General features: G+C 36.9%; 1 protein-coding gene across 5 annotated transcripts; it reads right to left on the bottom strand.

The window, feature by feature from the left end:
• Positions 1–418: 418 nt before the first annotated feature.
• LOC107263530 (sodium- and chloride-dependent GABA transporter ine) lies at positions 419–17253 on the bottom strand. 5 transcript variants are annotated; one of them, XM_015730847.2, is made up of 12 exons: positions 16962–17253; positions 15761–16613; positions 10169–10359; positions 6280–6414; positions 5766–5991; positions 5195–5462; positions 4414–4642; positions 3916–4028; positions 3180–3320; positions 2872–3072; positions 2583–2759; positions 419–2334 (listed from the first exon to the last, which is right to left on the bottom strand). In XM_015730847.2, the coding sequence occupies exons 2-12, from the start codon at positions 16519–16521 to the stop codon at positions 2161–2163; spliced, it is 2616 nt and encodes an 871-aa protein (XP_015586333.1). In that variant the 5' UTR covers positions 16522–16613; positions 16962–17253; the 3' UTR covers positions 419–2160. The 5 variants fall into 5 exon arrangements, with proteins under 5 accessions (XP_015586333.1, XP_015586332.1, XP_015586331.1 ...); XM_015730846.2 differs by having other exon boundaries at positions 15761–16681; XM_015730845.2 differs by having other exon boundaries at positions 15761–17253.
• Positions 17254–18001: the final 748 nt, after the last annotated feature.

Raw genomic sequence — 18001 nt, forward strand, 5'->3', positions numbered from 1 at the left:
ATATTAAACATTAGCATTCTAAAATAGCACCATCTGGAGGATTTTTAATTTGGACAAACAATTGTAGCTGTCAATATTTCACAGCAGAGTGCGTTAATAGCATAATCTCATAGAAATACGACACGACATTTGGTATGACGGTTTTAATCTACAGTGTTTGTGTGATTTATGGTTACAAGACCCGGGAAATAGGGTCGTTTGAGTTGCTGTCTTTATCAATTTAGGAACTTTGTATGTTTCAAGCTATTAAACCTTTCAATTTTCATATTACATCTTTTAATAAGTCTCCTGTGATAAAGAAATATACTTACAAGTTCTTAATGAGTGCATCCAACAACATCCTGGCACCATATAAACAACGCTGACATCCGTTAAGCTTAATTACCGCTACACATTGGGGTAATATTTTTAATATAAATAACTATACATCTGTGTTTTATATTTATTATAGATTTTCACTGAAGCGCATCAATTTTTACGAATTGAGTAATAGCATATTTTGTTTCACGAGATTTTTGTATAATGCTCTACATAATGAATACTGAACAACATTGGACAAGATATGTTCGTTAGGTTCATTTACATCGTGTATACATTTGAGTTTTATAAAAAATATAATTCAATTGTTTTCCATTTTATTTAACATTTATTGACGTATAAATGTTTGTTTATTTAAAAAATTTGGCAAATTCATTGCACTCGTTTTGTCTTTTATAGATATCCCACAGTCTTAGCATTAGCGGAACATGTTTTTCTATTCTGTCTTTTGTTGGCCTCATTATGGCGACAATGACGCAATAATATTTTTGCGCATTCCACAGATATTTTGAATCAGATTGGCTGTACAACAACAATACCATCACCGATATTCTGTAATTAAATTTAAATTGTCATTTTAATGTTTTTAAAAGTAATAACGAAAATACAGTGGTTCTATAAATTGTTATAATATAAATATCACGTATTGCGCAATTGATTGTGTAAATTTCTGTTGGTAAATATTTAAATAGGTTTTGAAAAATTAAATTACAATCTTGAACTTAAATTACTGAAGAGTTTTTAACAAGCTATTATTTCTTTCATCAATAAATAAAATTCTTAATTGGCTAAAAACAATGTTTTATTGCATTTGTAAAAGAAACAGGCAGCTAATATTGAAGGCATAATATTATTATAACCATTAACTGCCAATGGCAATGGTAGAAGTTAAATTGCATAAACCTGCATTACGAATATCTGATTATGTTGCATTAAAACTGTAAAATATAATCAATGTAAAAATCATTAAAAATTAGACTTTCTCTATGACGATTCTAATCCACTAATTCTTTGTTTACAATTGCATTAACAATGAAATACCGTGGTACAATGGAATGTATGGTTACCTATCAAACGATACATTTAACAGTTGAATTATTAAAATGATGCCATCATTCACGCACACTTGTATTCCCATACATACTCATTTAACATGTTGGAATGTTTGATATTAAAAAAAATTAATTACACAATCGCACACACTGGTAATAGCTCAAATATAAATTTTTAATCTTGTGTAAATAATTAATTTTTATATGCAATTATGGTCGGCAGTTAATAAACTTGCAAATTAATACAGCTATTTTTGTTTCTCAATTTAATTCTGTGTATGTATTTCCTATTGTGCTGACTAAATGCAATAGGTAGTATAATTTTAATCCCATGATTGACAGGTTGCTAGGAATTAATTAATGACACGGAGCATGATATAAATAATACTAAACTATCGATTAAGAATAACTTATATGAATAGGCCTGGTTCTACAATACACTGCGAGACATTAAGTTTATAAAATTAGAAAATCACACATTGTTCATATAATGAAGATATGCATTTAAAAAAAAATGGTTCTAATAAAGCTTTTTTCTATAATGTCTCTTGGTGGTAGATATAACTGCACTGACAGATATCTAATCGTAAGCGCAAAGTATTACATATGATTGATTCACAAGTAAAATACAAAATTTTACTTTGAAATGCATTGGAAGCAGGTTTCTTAAAAACACATTTCACTCTTCAATGAATCATACTCAACTGCAAATTGCAATTCTCTCTGATCTCTAAACAACCCTACGGACTAAATTTTTTTTAAATACCAGTAAGACCTGTCCTCTCTGTTATTATACTGGATTCTTCGGTGGCAAGTAATTTGAATTCATGTGTACGATATTGTTCATCTCTTGCAGTGGTTCCTTCAGCAATTCCTCATCAATATTATGCATTGGTTCCGTGCAATATTCCTGCCCGCACGATGTGCATGCTTCAAAGTGGGGCTTGATTGAGTTTCGCAATTTCTGTGAATTAGAAAAAAAAGAAGTCCATGTTTATTTCAGAATAGAAATACCGCATATTTCTCACGGTTATAAGAGTTTCTTGAATACATGATCGTTATGCGATTTCTATGAATACCGATAACGGATTCAAGCGTTATATATTGTGCTGGGGTTCTTGTATGGGGTGCAGCTAAACCAGTTTAACTCACAAAAGGTACAAGACGTTTAAGATGGAACAAGACTGACATATACCAAGGGAGAGGACGTACCTGGGAGAAAGTGTTGCCTTCTGCTCTAATGAGTACGTAGATGGCGAAGGCGGGAATGCATACCAGAGAAAGCGAAGCAATTCCCCATCCGATGGCTTCGGCCCACCATGGATAAATATATAAACCGTTACGGTAACTTGGCGGTTCGTAATCGATTAAACTGAACACCCAAACGGCCTGCATTTAAGAAAATTCCTTATTAATATAGACAAGGCGAAGATTCTTACAGATTTTCGTATAAGGAGAAATATAGATTGGGAGAAGATGTTATGTCATGGGAATTATTTACCATTATGAGAAGAGGCGACGCGATGAGCCAGCAAAATCGAAAATAAATGGACGGTACTCGACCAGTCATTTCTTTAACATTATTGCACAACCTTCGTACTCCGTAGAACCAGGAAATGGCGATCACTTCGAAGAAGGCCAGGAACATAATTGATATCGACGCTGCGTAGTGGTCGATCAGTTGAAAGAAGTATATACCTCCCTGCATACAAGAAATTTATGCATTTATTAAGAGTCATTGTATTATTTCTTCATTTTCATTAAAAATTTTATATACTACTGTTTTTTTACAATTTCAGAATTTCTTACCTGTGTTATATTTGGTAAACCAAAGAAGAAAGACACCACGCATATAAGTAGAACGAGTATTTCATGACACAGAAGGTGTCTCTTTACCCAATTTGGAAATCCATCTTGTATCGAAGTCACTACTACCTCGACTATGGCGAACTGTAATATCAGAGATATTTAAAATTAACATTGCAATTAATAAAAAAAATTTCGAATAATTCGCTATCACAATTTTTTATACTGTGTCTTGTGCTATTAAAAATGTGTGTAGTCTGCTGACATACGTATTATGATATGACTAATTAATGAGTGTTTCAGCACGAGTATCCTTTGTCTTTAAACACGTTGTAAGTCGACAGGATGTATCATTATTAATTTATTGTCGACATAAACATTTGCAACCATTAATGATTTCAAGAGTTATTAGCTTAGTTGTAAAAATATTGCATATGAACATCTGGTGGAACAACAGTACAAATTATCTTTCCCAACATCGCAGAAGATGTCCAGACAATAAAAAAGAAAACACAATTCAATGATAAAAATATGTCAATGAATTACATTATTTATTTTCCAACAGCGCAACCGCGTAATATATGTTTCTTTTCATGACTGGGATATGATGTTATAATGTATCTAATTATTTCTTAGAAGCATAACAAATAGAGAAATGTATTGCAAGCACAAGTAACGGCACACTTTGTTAATGCGATAGCATATCTTCGGTATCACAAATTTAATTTATTGCACATACTTGACTGTTGAGCGAGAGACAGACCAACATGAAGAAGAAAAGAACTGCCCACAGTTGCGATGCCGGCATCTTCGCCAACGCTTGTGGATATACTACGAATACCAGTCCGGGTCCTTAAAAGGATATTAAGAGAATACGTTTATTAATTACCGTAATTCACGTAAGGATAATTCTCACACCCCAAGTCACAGTTATCTCAAATTACACATAAGGGAAAGATGGTAGCTAAGTTATTCTCGGCGAATTACTCCAGCAAATATTGGATAAGTAAACGGAAATCGCACGAAAAAATAGGAAACAAATCCTCTCGTGACAATCCAGGGAAATCTTCGTGTCTGGTACAATGATTTCTTGGGACACGAAATCTTAATCAAAGAATTGTCACGTGATTATTGCAGGATTAGCTAAAGGATGTATTAACGAGTGTAATTTGGATAGAAAGTGAATTTTTAAAAAATAAATTTGCCACGTGTGCAGTCATATAGATCTGATACTTACCATCACTGAGTACGGCCTCGACTGTCATATTTTGCTCCAGGGATATGTTCCCAATTGTAGCAAATGCGAATATGCCTACTAAAAGACTGCTAAATGCATTTATCAGCGAGACAGCCACGGTATCCACAAGTATGTTATTGTGGAATTTATTGTAACTCGCGAAGCAAATCATCGAGCCAAAAGCAATACCAACGGAGTTGAAAATTTGTGCTGCCGCATTTACCCAGACCTGGAAAATGTAGATTTATAAAAATCGTATCTCAAGTAAAAATATGTTAAGTGTACAGCAATGGGGCTTTTGACGTAGACAACTCAGCCATAACTGAACTCATACGTAACTCAATGGACAACAAATAATTACACCTTGTCAGTAGCAAGTGCTAAATTTATTGTCTGCAATGTTACTGAAAAGAGGTAATCACTCTAGGTAATGTAGTTTCGTGATACATACTACTTGAACTAATAAAAAGACGGCTGATAAGAATTATAGTAAACCCATTAGTTGTAAATGCATAATTAAATCTGGAGTAAAAAGTATCATTACCTCACTGACTCCATGAAAGCCCAGGAAGGTGTAGAAACATTTTATTAATGATTTTTCGAATATCTTCATGCATTTTAAAGGTTTTTTTTTTTTTACAGACTTATCAATAGCAATATTATTAATTGCAATGGAAGTTAGCTCAAGTTAAATGAATGAGCTCTTTCTGATAACAAATGACATGATGATGGAATGCCTCGAAGTTAAATCAAATGATAATTAAGTACACGGCAGGAGTACCTTAGCATCGCCGAGGAGTTCCCATCGTGGACGGAAGAAATATCGTAGTCCTCTGTCAGCACCTTCGAGCGTGAGGGACCGTGTGAGAAACACGACAATAAGAAGGAATGGAAGTGTGGCCGTGAGGTACCTGACTTGTGCCGAGGATTTAATGGACTTCCAGATCGAGAAGTAAACCATCACCCATGCGGTTACCAGGCAGGCAACCAGTTCCCATCGCAGTGCACCAGGTTCTTCGATACCACCACTGATCTGCAGGACTTTGTTGCTAACCAGCCAAATAACGAGATGATTAATCCGATGGAATTTTATGAAAATCAAGCATAATAACGATGCCAATTATATAATTTGTTATTCGATAAAAAATGCGTTTAAAAAGAAATATTTATCAGCTTGATTTACTCTACTCGGTCACGTGATAGCGAACGTAAAATGTGTCTCGCGTATTTAATTGTTAAATTATCCACTCCGTCAATAAGACAAAATTTTTCGTAAACGTAAGTGAAAATGCGACGCTCTCGTCGCAATCTAGGACCGATCGATTTATTATATTATCAAAGTTTGTAATTACTCGAAAAACTCTTCAGACGGCGTCCTGGAAGTATTAGGCCTGATGCGATTATCAAGACCTGTAAATCTTGGCAACCAGCATGCCGCACTGTTCCAGGAGTTGTCGCAATCTGACCATGGCTGGTATGCTTTGAAGGCCGCGAAGAAGTAGTAGACAGCATATGCTATGATCACGTTGTGGTAGGTCGACATCAGGAAGGATATCACGACCGATGATAAACCGGCCCCTGTTAAATATATACAAGTAAATTGGCTCAAAGCTAGTGTGAAATTCATGGCGATCCTGTGCGTGATATCGAAGCCATAGACAGTTCAAGTATAAATAGTTATTCACTCAAGAGTTTTTATAAGCGTCAAAACAAGCTCGTAAGTCTCGTATACACTATGTTAATCTTAAATCACGTTAAAGTGAATTCAAATTGCGACGAGCGCTTTGTACTCAATCAAATTTAATCGATAGACTCTAGGATATTATAGAAAGGGATCAAAGGATCATTAAATTAATCAATACCAACCTTTGAAGAGGGGACAGATCTGCCCGAGAGCACCGATCGGTCCGCGTCGTGTAAACTGGCCAATTGCCAGTTCCATGTAGAGCAATGGCACGCCGCATACTATGAGTATTAGAAAGTAAGGTACGAGAAAGACACCTGAAACATATCAACAGGAAAAGATATTTCATTTAACACGTTCAACGTACTTCCTCTTGCTTTTCAATTTAACTTTTCTTTTTCGTTCAATCAGTGAACGTTTTTTAATACGCTAATTCCTCATAATTGAGCTCGCTTGCGACACTTTTTTTTTTCATTGAGAATGGCTGGTAATTTTTTATGTACTATTTTCAGTCTTTTATGTTATCATATAATTAGTCATGCTAACTCACTCACTTGGCAAAGTGGCTGAAGTCATTTATGTACTATTTGCGCCGTTAAAGAGTTTTGTTCTTTGGTTTAAACAGGTGATATTACTTAAGACGACGTGGCAAGTATTGTAGTAGGATCATCGATATTTATTATAAACTATAATGCTTTCGATTAATTAATGCGATCTTCGATTATAATAGCATGCTTCTGCGAATATATTAGTTAAAGAAGTTATGGAAAATTCGTCAATCATTTCTAACGATCTTATCACTTACTATCGAAGATGAAGATACAGCGAACCTTGACTAACTGATCATTCCCAAATAGTAATATAACGGTTGTAAGAATTCGAGATAGGCTACGAAAAAAAATGTCTAAAAGCTATTTAAATTCTAATCGTCACTTCCTCACCGTGGACACAATCGTCGAACGTTACACGCCTAACGATAACGGATAATCGTTCAAGTCAGGCTGATTCACTGGGAAATAACTACTAATGGAAGTCATCGCTCCACTATCACGATCACCATTCTCCAAGAAGTAAATCAAAATGATCTAAGCAAGCGACACATGATTCGAAAGCGTGGTGTTTTATTGAAAAGCAAGAAAGTCCATAATAAAAATAAAGCGGATCGTAATGAAGAGATTCGCATGCAACGCATACGCGAGAGGATAGCCGTGCCTGATTTAAAGTCGTGACGATTGCAAAAGAGGGTGAAAATTTAATCTTCATTTAAACGATGAATTACATCACATTTGCGTTTCCATCAAGCGATGCATCGCGTTCACGATCACATTTGTAGAGATAACAGTGTGTACCTAAGCGTCGCGTCAGTTTCGGTTACATACGTCACAGTGCATATATTGCTGTGCCAAATGATAATAGCGTGAGATCACGCGTGAGCGTCTTTAACGTAACAGATGGCTTTTTGGTTTCAATACGTTTATCAATCTTGAAAAAGAAGCGTTTCGCTATTTACATACGTAGATACATTACGGCAGTGTGTAGCCTGAATGTGTGGCACAATTTACTCGCTACTTCGTATCGTAATCTCGTAGCCTGAAACGACACCTGTTATCCGGAGCAAGGGCACGGTCCCAGTCACAGCGACAGTTACGACGTCGCGGCATAGACAGACACGGTCGCAGCGATAGTCGCGATGAGGGTGTCGCGTTACCGGCAATTTTCAAAGTCCGAAAGAATCAGGACGTGGCGTAACTCTTGGAACTTGACACGCGACCTTGTCGGGGTAATCCTGCTGATTTTTCAATGACATCCAGTAGAAACGACCCGACTGACTTCCCTTAGCACTGTCCGTCCCGGATGTCCCTTCCAACCACCAATTTCCACTTCCCCCTTACTCGAACTTTTCCAATGACCTAATACGACGTCTACTGTGTCATAATTTTTGTAGACTCCCACCCATCAATCCTGCACTTGACGACCACCCAACGCTATTACTCTTACGACCTCGAGGGACCATGAATGTCCGTGATGGAGAAACAGAAAAGATTTTTGTGCTATAAAATTGATCAGCTGTCAGATATCAATTTTTAGAATTTCAATAATAATTCCGGAAGAGAATTACATGATTAACTTCCCAAGCGTTTGCGACATTAGTAATAATCATTTCCGGTTATCCGATTAAATCAGTCTTTACGTGATACGATCCCATTGGCAGTTTTAAGAATTCTAATACCTATGTAGATAGCCTGCAATTCCGTAACAGGATATTCATTAAATCTACATCTCATTTACGAAAATACGTTAATTTCGAAAATTTCGTATTCCATAACTGTTTGTCATTGCTGTCGCTAATGATATCTCCTGTATCTGCAACCATATGTCTGCCAGTGACTTCGCATACTCGCCGAGAGTTACGCGACGCAGCCACACGTGGATACGTATACGTACCTACCAGCGCTCGTGCAAATGTTCCGGCGTGAATTAAGCAGCAAGCTGTGAGTTAATCCGTAATGACCGTTTAATGTGAATAAAGAGTTACATCCACTGACCTTGTCATCGCCCACGATATGAACTGTCAATGCTATACGCGACGTATATACATACATATATGTCTCAAGCGTCGCACGTGGTTCCACAGTCAATTCGCCATTAAACGTGTCGCAAGCGTATGATCATCCTGAGCTCTTACGTTTATGGCGTTAAATAATAGGATACTGATAAGAATTATATAATATATAAGACGGTTAAGTTTGTTCTAAATACGTTGGTACCCTCATACTTGATTTCAAGATAATGAATAATGGCTTGAATGAACAATAGTATACAGTAGCAAGTTGATAAAAGTATTTTTTTTTTTCGTATAATTTCAATGGAACTCCGTAAGCGTATGTATTATATAGGTAATTTCAAAGTCAGTACCGACTTTTATCTTTTATACCTAAGTAATGTTTAATTTTGTGTCTGACTGTATGTATCTCTGGATGATTTTTTGCTCCTGAGATAACATCAAAAAATGAATAGACGATATGCGATAGTCTTCTTATTGGCTTGAATTGACGAGGACAGCCGATTAGATAAAATATCACGTCAAGAATTTGTCCCGGCCGATTGCGCACGACAATTCGATTATTGGAAATTCTGACTCTGGTACCTTGACATCCGTTGCTTGCATGACGCATGTGAGATTACACGTATCCCGATATTGAATTTATGGACGTTAATTATAAATCAACGAATATAAAATTTCACCTGAGAAAATAAAAAAAAATGGATTTATCCTTATAAGGCGTCGAATTGTATTACGCGTAGCATATATATTACTTGTTTTAACGAAAACAATCGCATAGTACATTTAAATCGTGGATCGACGATGATAATAATTAACGGTAATAATTAAGCGATAACGAGGTGCCGTGTTTACCAGGCTTGCCACTGTAAATCAATCTAAACGTTAAAACAAGTTTACACACTCGCTTACGTACAATAATTAATACGAAAAGAAACTGTAACATTCCTAAGTTTATTTATGGTTACACATGTTCGCTCCTCGTTAAATTCTTTTTTCTTTTGCATCTGATTATACGCAGTGACATATTTGGATTATTTTACAAAACGAAGACAAAATTTTTTTGTACACCGATATCGCGTCTCTTGGCCACGCAAGGATACGGAATTTTGCATTAATTCGTTACGTATGCATAAGATATTTTATGTAACGCATCTCATTGACGTGACCGAGAAGAAAATTGCTAATCGCATTAATTTCTCTAATCTCCCGGCGAGGCTCTATTACTTTTAATACGTGATTAACGGGTAAGGTCTGCGAGTTGCCATTAATGTCCTTGAATTTTACCGCTTATTTCAATCCAACGGAAACAACCAAATTACTTCCTTTTCCGGATACACGTGAATTCGTTACCGGAGCTATACCTGCATCCTGTGGATGCCTGCTGGCAACTTTTTTTTTCCGGTACACTCGCACGGAGTAAGCTCGTAATTATCGTTTGGATTTTATCGTTTGGATGGTTGAAGAAGATTTGTAAAAAAAAAAAATTAGCGGAAGACATTACTCACCACCGCCGCTCTTGTAACAGAGATACGGGAATCGCCAGACATTCCCAAGTCCTACGGAATAACCGATACAGGCTAGAACAAATTGTACTTTGTTCGCCCAGTGCGGCCTTTTTGGTTGTCTGTAATCGCCAGGATCGTCAGCATCCAAGTCATCGTAACTCGTGCACGTAGATAGATCATCCTCGATGGGTCTGGAAAGACGATATTTGTATAAAAAATTGAAATTTTTTAAATCAAAAGATACGAATAGCATGACGCGTTGAATTGCATTACTACTTTGAAAACATATGATTACGTAAGCGCGCAATGTCATTTCGAATATTTGAAATAAAAATTGATTTTTTCCTACAAAAGAGCGATTTTCTCTGGGATGAAATACTTGCTTCTTGGAAAATTTTTTAAAAATTTCTATATGCGTTATGACTATCTTTGAAAGTATCAAGGATAAGAAAGAATCGCTCGTCGATCAGTGTTGTTTCGTTATGAGATCGGTGAGCAGAAGCGCGTGGCTTTTTGTAATTATTTTGTAATTATCTACACGTGTGTTATGGTCTTATCCGCGGTATGAGTTTTTAACGTGTAACTAAGTGTAGTGTTGCAGTTGTATTACAAGAATAGAATATGATTATTATCATGCATAACGTATTAAGGCGTGATGGTAAATTTACATAAAAATCATGAAGCCTCTTGTGCAATGTAAGCTAAACCTCTGTGTATGTACGTGAGTCTTTTCATTGCTGTGGTATGATTGCTATGCGTAAAATGAAATAACTGTCGCGCAAGATTAAGTTGCGTGTAAAACTTTTGAACGTGCTACGGACAATAGAAATAGTTGAGAAAATTTCAAAGACAAAGAATCTTCGAGAGAATGGAGCTCATCGGTAGGCGACGTATATAAGCCTATTGAAAATTTTTAAAAACAACAAATTCAATTTGGCCATTAACGTGAGGGTTTTTCGAGTCGAGAAGTTTCAACGAGACAGCATTTAAAATTTTTATTTTTTTACGTGTATTGATAAAAATTTATCGGAATACGATTTGCTCTAATTAGAGCTCCAGAAGCAGACATAATTAACTCAGTAATAATTTGGCTCTTATCATCGTAAAGAAGGTCGTAGTCCAGCGCAATGAATCAACGAATCGAAAAATTAACTTAATCGAATAAACGCGTTGATCGCTGTACGAAATACATAATTAAATTAATGTTCATTAGATTGTGATTTATGATGGTGAAAAAAAAGTCAATTCCTCCAATTATTGTAATATCGCTAAATATGCTCACGTATGGTTCAACTGCATGGATCAGATGAATTAAATTTGACTGCAAAGAGATTGTCCGTAACTGCGATTATGCGTGAGCCTTTATCGAACGATACGCATGTATGGGCCCATTGGAAATCATATTTGAGAATTTAATTTTATTAGTATAATTTCTTTAACCAGAATTAGCCTCGAGTCAAAATAAATATTATTTCTCAAAGATATAAGATTTGGAATAGTCCGTGCTGTCCCACTGACATGTATTATTGCTCAATTTTGTGTTATCTTTACACACCGATTGGATATTTATGAGCGTCCACAAGATAAGCCAATTTTATAGTTTCACAATAGTATAAGTTTGGGAGTTCTGGACCAGGAGACCTGTAACCGACATATACCGACACTCCAGAACCTTCGAAGGTGGGTGTCCGTGCTAAGTTGCCGTCGTAAGCTCTACGATTCCCGGAATCGAGCGAAAATTCTTGGAGTCGAGGGTTTCGGTGACGTCACTTCCGGAAATCGTAGAGCTCACGACGGCAACTTAGCACGGACACCCACCTTCGAAGGTTCTGGAGTGTCGGTATATGTCGGTTACAGGTCTCCTGGTCCAGAACTCCCAAACTTATACTACTTTTCACATAGTCACAGTTTGTTCAAAATGCATAAGAATATTCATTGTCAATGTACAATTCCATAAGTGAATAATTAGTGAGTAAGGAGCAGTCAGTGTAATGTCGTAGTCAGTGTTTCGTAAAAACAAGTTTACTGGGCGTGTTAGCGTGGCCTGATACGCCACTTGGTGTTATGTATAGTATACGCCTGTGCAAATGTGACAGTTTGCGAGGCGATGGTCGAATAAATTAGAATTAGTTCAAGTAATTAGAATGTGGGTGAGAGTGACGACTATTGATCGTGTAAGGCCTGTTAATTAGGGGACTGGCCACAGTAAGTTTGGATATCGAAGAGAGTAAAATAGAGTGAAAATTTGTTCTTTATTTTTTGTTACATCCCCAAGTGACTAATTTCACAAACGGGATGCTAACTTTTACTTGACACAAGAGATACGAGGAATTATTGTTAGGTTCAATTATAATACGTGGCCAATTTATGTAGTGGGACGTATTATGTCGTTTGGTCGAGTTGAACTCTCATGAGACATGGAGCTGCAGTGAAACGTTAAACTGTCCCACGAGAGCGGAATGATTGCTACAGTGATTATTTAATTAGCAACAGATTATTTTGCCTGCAGTTTTCTTCAAGGAGTCTTCGGGTCGTTCCGTTGTGAATTCTTCGAAGGATCTTAAGAGTCTGTAAATATACAGTGACGACGGCACTGGTCTTATTTATTTAAAATGTCGCAGTCCCTTTCAAGCGAATTTTATTTTCCGAGAATAAGCGCAACGACATATGAGACGGGATATGTAGGATGACTAATAGTAAGTAGACGCGTGCTGTGACGTATCGAAATAATTGATTGATCAAGTCGAACAGTGTTACAGGGGTCGATTGAATTATTCAATTTAAAAAATTCTTCTGTTCCCGCCATATTTGCTTCGCTCTTATGCCACGGGTGCGCTGAACACGCTTTTTCTAATTGTTGGGTGAATAATTTCGATAGGACTCCAAAGTTTTCCAAACTTTTACTCGATTACTTAACTCTTTGTATTTAATTAATAAAACACTCGGTAAATGGAAATTACATACGATCTAAACAAACAGAATCCGTTTTCATTATTTATGTATCATCTAAATCTATGTCAAAATGGTATTAGGTAACCGGCAATAAAGTTATTTGTGGGCTGATTAGAGGACAGTGCTTGACGATCCATTGTAAATTGTTTAAAACTGTCATATTGGGTAATACTATCTTGATAAGGGTATACAAATTTGAGAACAAATATTACGGTACATGTGAGGCAGGATACGCTGGAATTGTTGACCGTCGATGATTAGTCCACGTTGCGCTAATGCACGTTTAGCGTCCAGCATTTTTGCGTTTTCCACAAATCGGTTTAAAAATCGACTTCCAATTGAGTATTGAAAGTGCAAAGGATATTTTGAAAAATTGTTAAGTTGCAAATCACTCGATTTTATATTTTATGTCATGGAGCTATACTTTTTTTTCCCACTCAAATACGGTTCACAGGACTAGAAGTTACCGAGATGAGGATAAAGACGAGACTGAGGATTCTTACTTGATGTCTTCGAAATTATATAAAACCTATCCTAAAGAACCATCTGTCGTAGTGCAAATATGTAAATCATAACAATCTGCTTGACTTTCACATTAACTTCCCCTTATTGGATGTCATATGTGATACGAGATGGGTCATTTGTATCTGAACTGTTTATGATACTTAAGATACTTAGCAAGTGGTATCGTCTGGCACCTGTAATAAAGTTACATATCCCAAAATAAAATACCAGAGACAAGCATACGCAATCCATCACTCATAAGATGATTTCGTTCAAGAAATAATAAGATGATTAAATTTTTCCAGAAATCCCCTTACGATAAAGGAAGCATGTCGAGCTTCTAAATTTTTTCGAAAAAATTTTTAATAGAAATATATTAAGCGAGTATGAATCGTATACGTTACCTAAATATCCGTAACTGTTATTATTATGCCTAACAGGTAAACGTCACTACCCTCTGTTCTTGAAGAACCATTAAAAATCTCCGTCTAAACTTCACAGACGCTACGGTTGGCACTCGTTGATAGTTCACCTTGAGACGGTCTAAAAATGCGGTTCCCAAACCTTGCGGTTTCAACGAGACCGTCCGATTAGTCGAGAGCGAGACCGCCTATGAAACTGAACTTGTTCTATTTAAATTTGAAATGACCTAGAAAATAATTTTTCTTAAATTCCTCGAGCACTTTGACATTTCCTTCCCACCTGTTGAGTTTTTTTTAATTTTCTCCGAACCCCAATGTTTATTCTGACTAACAGTTTTAAATAATTATAAGATTAGCAGTCACGTTACTACCGCCTTGAATACAGCTACTCCACGATTATCTCCTCTAACAGCCTGAACGATTAGCGGCGATAGAGCTATCAATGGGAATCCTAAGAATAATAAATTAGCCTAAAGAAAACAAACGACCGATTATTTACGAATTAAATAGCGATATACGAATTACACGTAAAAGCAACGCTACACGTTTTTACATAAAATCCATAAAAATAAACAGATCCACTTATAACGGCATTCGCAGAGATTGTAACGATATCAGCGACGTGATATCGTGAAAGTATTTCTTAAGAAATAATGTAAACAAGCCTAATCATATATTTTTCTAATCGGCCATATCTCTCCTGTATACTTATAATCATAAGTCAAACGCACTTATGCTTTCACCCAAAACGTCAAAAATATAGTCTACCGTCTTAGGAAAACGTCACAATTATCACTTTACGTATAACCATCACTATCAATTCTTCACGTTAAATAAATAAGTCACGTTAATAGAATAATTTTTGTCCGTCGCAATGAAAGTGATGCGATATATGCAGTTTGCTATCTCTAAAGTAGCAAGGCGAGAAGTAATGTCAGCTCGTTCATTCATAAATCACTTGAGTCTACGAGGACGCTAAAGTTGGTTATGGAGACGTCGGTGGTCTATGAGGATGTCGAGGATCAAATGATATTTTTACTATTAAGATATAATTATACTCTGTATGAATACCGCAGGCAAATACTATGGCGAAGTTCAAAGATCCAGTTTGACGGAACGCTGTTGCGGTCACGGATATGCCTTAATGAGTTTAATGCATACGCGCGTAACAGTGAAAGTGCGAGGGCATTGTGCATAGCTCGTGTTCGCTCGTTCGTTCATACGAGCCGCGTGTAATGCGCCCAAGAGGAATTTGATTGTGCAAGAAACTTTTGTTTGATATAAAATATTAAATTCGATATGACCGTGTATATAGATTGAAGTATCATGACCGTCGGGGCGGTCACTGAAATTTCTCCTTAATAACTCTACCGGAACACGCTACTTTCCGTACAGTATTTTGAGTCTCGTAAAATACGAGAGGTGGGTGTATTCCATTATTTTTTTAATATGCATATACCTTGCTTCGTTCAGGTTCAAGAAGAGATTAGGGGCGATTCGGGTCAAACTCATTACTGACTGTTAGACCCAAGTATTACAATAGTTACAATAGTAAGCTGGTATAGTTGTTAAAACGATCTTTATCCTCTTGGTAGGTATGCTGTATATGAGTCATTGGTTTTATTATGTTCTCTATGAAAAATTTGATTATTAACTTATTTGGCGTGCTTCTAGGTATTATATCCTTTTTAGGATTAAGTAGATTTTTACTCACGTGGGAGGATGAACCATATTGAGCAGTTCCGAAGGTGAGGTTGGTACCCTGCGAATAGTCAGTTTCCTTCCATCCGATGATCCCATCCCGATGGAAGCAAGAGAGCGGATAGATACGGAGTCAGGGAAAGGTCTTCCGGATTGACTGTTGGCATCCGAAAATACAATACTGGCCCAGCTGGTGGCTGGAGGATGATGATGATGTTCGTCAGTGGCATTGGACTTGAGTGATCGCATACTAGGATACCGATGACGACCTCCGTGGAGTTCCACACCACGACTAACACGACCAGTATGTCCTGAATGTTCCTTGTAAAGACGTGGTTCAGACTCTAATGCTGCCAACCTTGGTTGGGCTACTCTTGGTAAGGCTGAACCTTTTTCTACCACGCTGTCGGTACTGCTATTACCGCTGCTGGATCTTTTAACCGTTCCATTATTTACCATTGAGCCAATACTGGACGTGCTAGCTGGGGCAATGATGATCTTTCTACTTCCTTGACTCAGCAGGCGACCACGTTCCTCGGGTGGAGAATCCGAATCGACGTCATGGTACGGCTGCGGATAGGCTTGCAATTGAAAGTGCACAGGATTCTTCGGCATTTCCCCCTCTTCCGGTTCTTCGGAACCATCTTCTTCGGGCATAGTACTCATCTTTCGGATGTTATTTTGTTTGGCCATAACTACCAGTCGCCCGGCACTGCCGTGTTGCTTCAACAAGCTGGATTTGTTTTCGCTCATCATCGTCGGTCCTCCTTCCATTCTTGCATGACTATCCTCTGGTCACTTCTTTTTTTACTCCTTCGATAGCCAATTAGTCTTCTTGCTCTTTCGCTCTTATCGCCTTTTTACCTCTGTTTAACGATCGTCGTACAGTTAGGTCGGATATATGTATATGAATTTCGCAATAATTCACTGATCTCTATTGTGAAGCAAGAATGATAAATGCATATTACTAAGAATCCAATCAAGAATAATATTTATTAGACACCTTTCTTATATTCAATCAATAATGAATATTTCAATGCAACAAGTGCTATAAATTTTACTAAATATCATTAATATCCAAACAAACAGTTGTTTCAGTAAAGTAAAAAAAAAAATTATTCCGAAACTCATATAACTCTTTCACCACAAAACGTGTTTCTAGGAATCACTATATTATTTTAACGATATGAAAATCCGCAGGATTGTGTTAGTACCTGTCAGATCATAGTCCTGCCTGAACCGTACGACACGCTATACTTGTCTGAGCAAACGGTAAAACGATAATGTACGTGCACGCACTCAGTTGGTTGAGAAGTCAAAAATAAAGCGAAATAAAAAAGTCACCGAACGATCCTTCTCAATTGACAAAATTCGAGCAACCCCGATTAGATCAATTGATCGACTCCGTATAGACGGAAACGAGTCGATCAAAATAAGTCGGGTTGGACGGCACGAGAAACGTGCGAACACGATCCCGACGCAAAGTCGACTGGCGAGGATCGTAACGGGTCGAGAAGCATCTCCACCTATGTAAAACCACGTATAACCGATCAGACCGCTTCCGCGCGGCAACCTGGTCAACTAATCAAAGCACTTTGTTCTTTACGAAATGTAGAATGGACGTGTTTCATTACTTAAGTAGTGCGATATGATATAACCAGATAACCAGATAGAATACTGTCTAGACTGTTACCATGGAAAAAAGCATACCTAGAGAAGATCTTGCTATAAGAAACAGTGAGTTACCATTGGATGGTAGATACTCTGAGGTTCAGCAGTTAGCAACCAGTTGGCGCTCGTGCTGGTCCTATTCTGGTCCACCTGAAGATGCTAAAGTCTTCTTAGAGTTAAACGAATAACATGGTAGGTTGTGTCGGTTATATTCAAATAATTATTGTCATTTGAGCAATTCTTTTTTATTACTCTTTCATAATTATTGCAATTACAGTTTAGTTTAATGTGCTACGAAATTGAAATGTATAGCGTAGGTAACGTATAGATCTTACAATGATATTATTTCTTGTACGAAGTCGGCATTAATTGCGGGACACATTATTGGAACGTGATATGCCTTAATATCTTTTTTATGCCTAGATGGGAATGCGTATGTCCATTAATGTGTTTAGCCGAACGACGAACATCAACGAGAACATATGATACGTGCAAATCATTACTCCATATCGACCTTACGTGTGTATCAATTTTTAACATTGAATATCTCCTCTCGTCATACCTTTATATCCATTTTACTTAA

The sequence above is a fragment of the Cephus cinctus genome, unplaced genomic scaffold (assembly GCF_000341935.2).
Source record: "Cephus cinctus unplaced genomic scaffold, Ccin1 Ccin1_scaffold0153, whole genome shotgun sequence".
NCBI lineage: Eukaryota > Metazoa > Arthropoda > Insecta > Hymenoptera > Cephidae > Cephus > Cephus cinctus.

Excerpts from the sequence above, each read along its gene's own strand:
- LOC107263530 (XM_015730847.2), bottom strand. The coding sequence starts at position 16,521 with ATGGAAGGAGGACCGACGATGATGAGCGAAAACAAATCCAGCTTGTTG. Across the intron at positions 3,321-3,915 it reads GTCTCTCGCTCAACAGTCAA|TTCGCCATAGTCGAGGTAGT; the intron begins GTATGTGCAATA and ends CTGATATTACAG. Across the intron at positions 2,760-2,871 it reads CGTCGCCTCTTCTCATAATG|GCCGTTTGGGTGTTCAGTTT; the intron begins GTAAATAATTCC and ends TCTTAAATGCAG.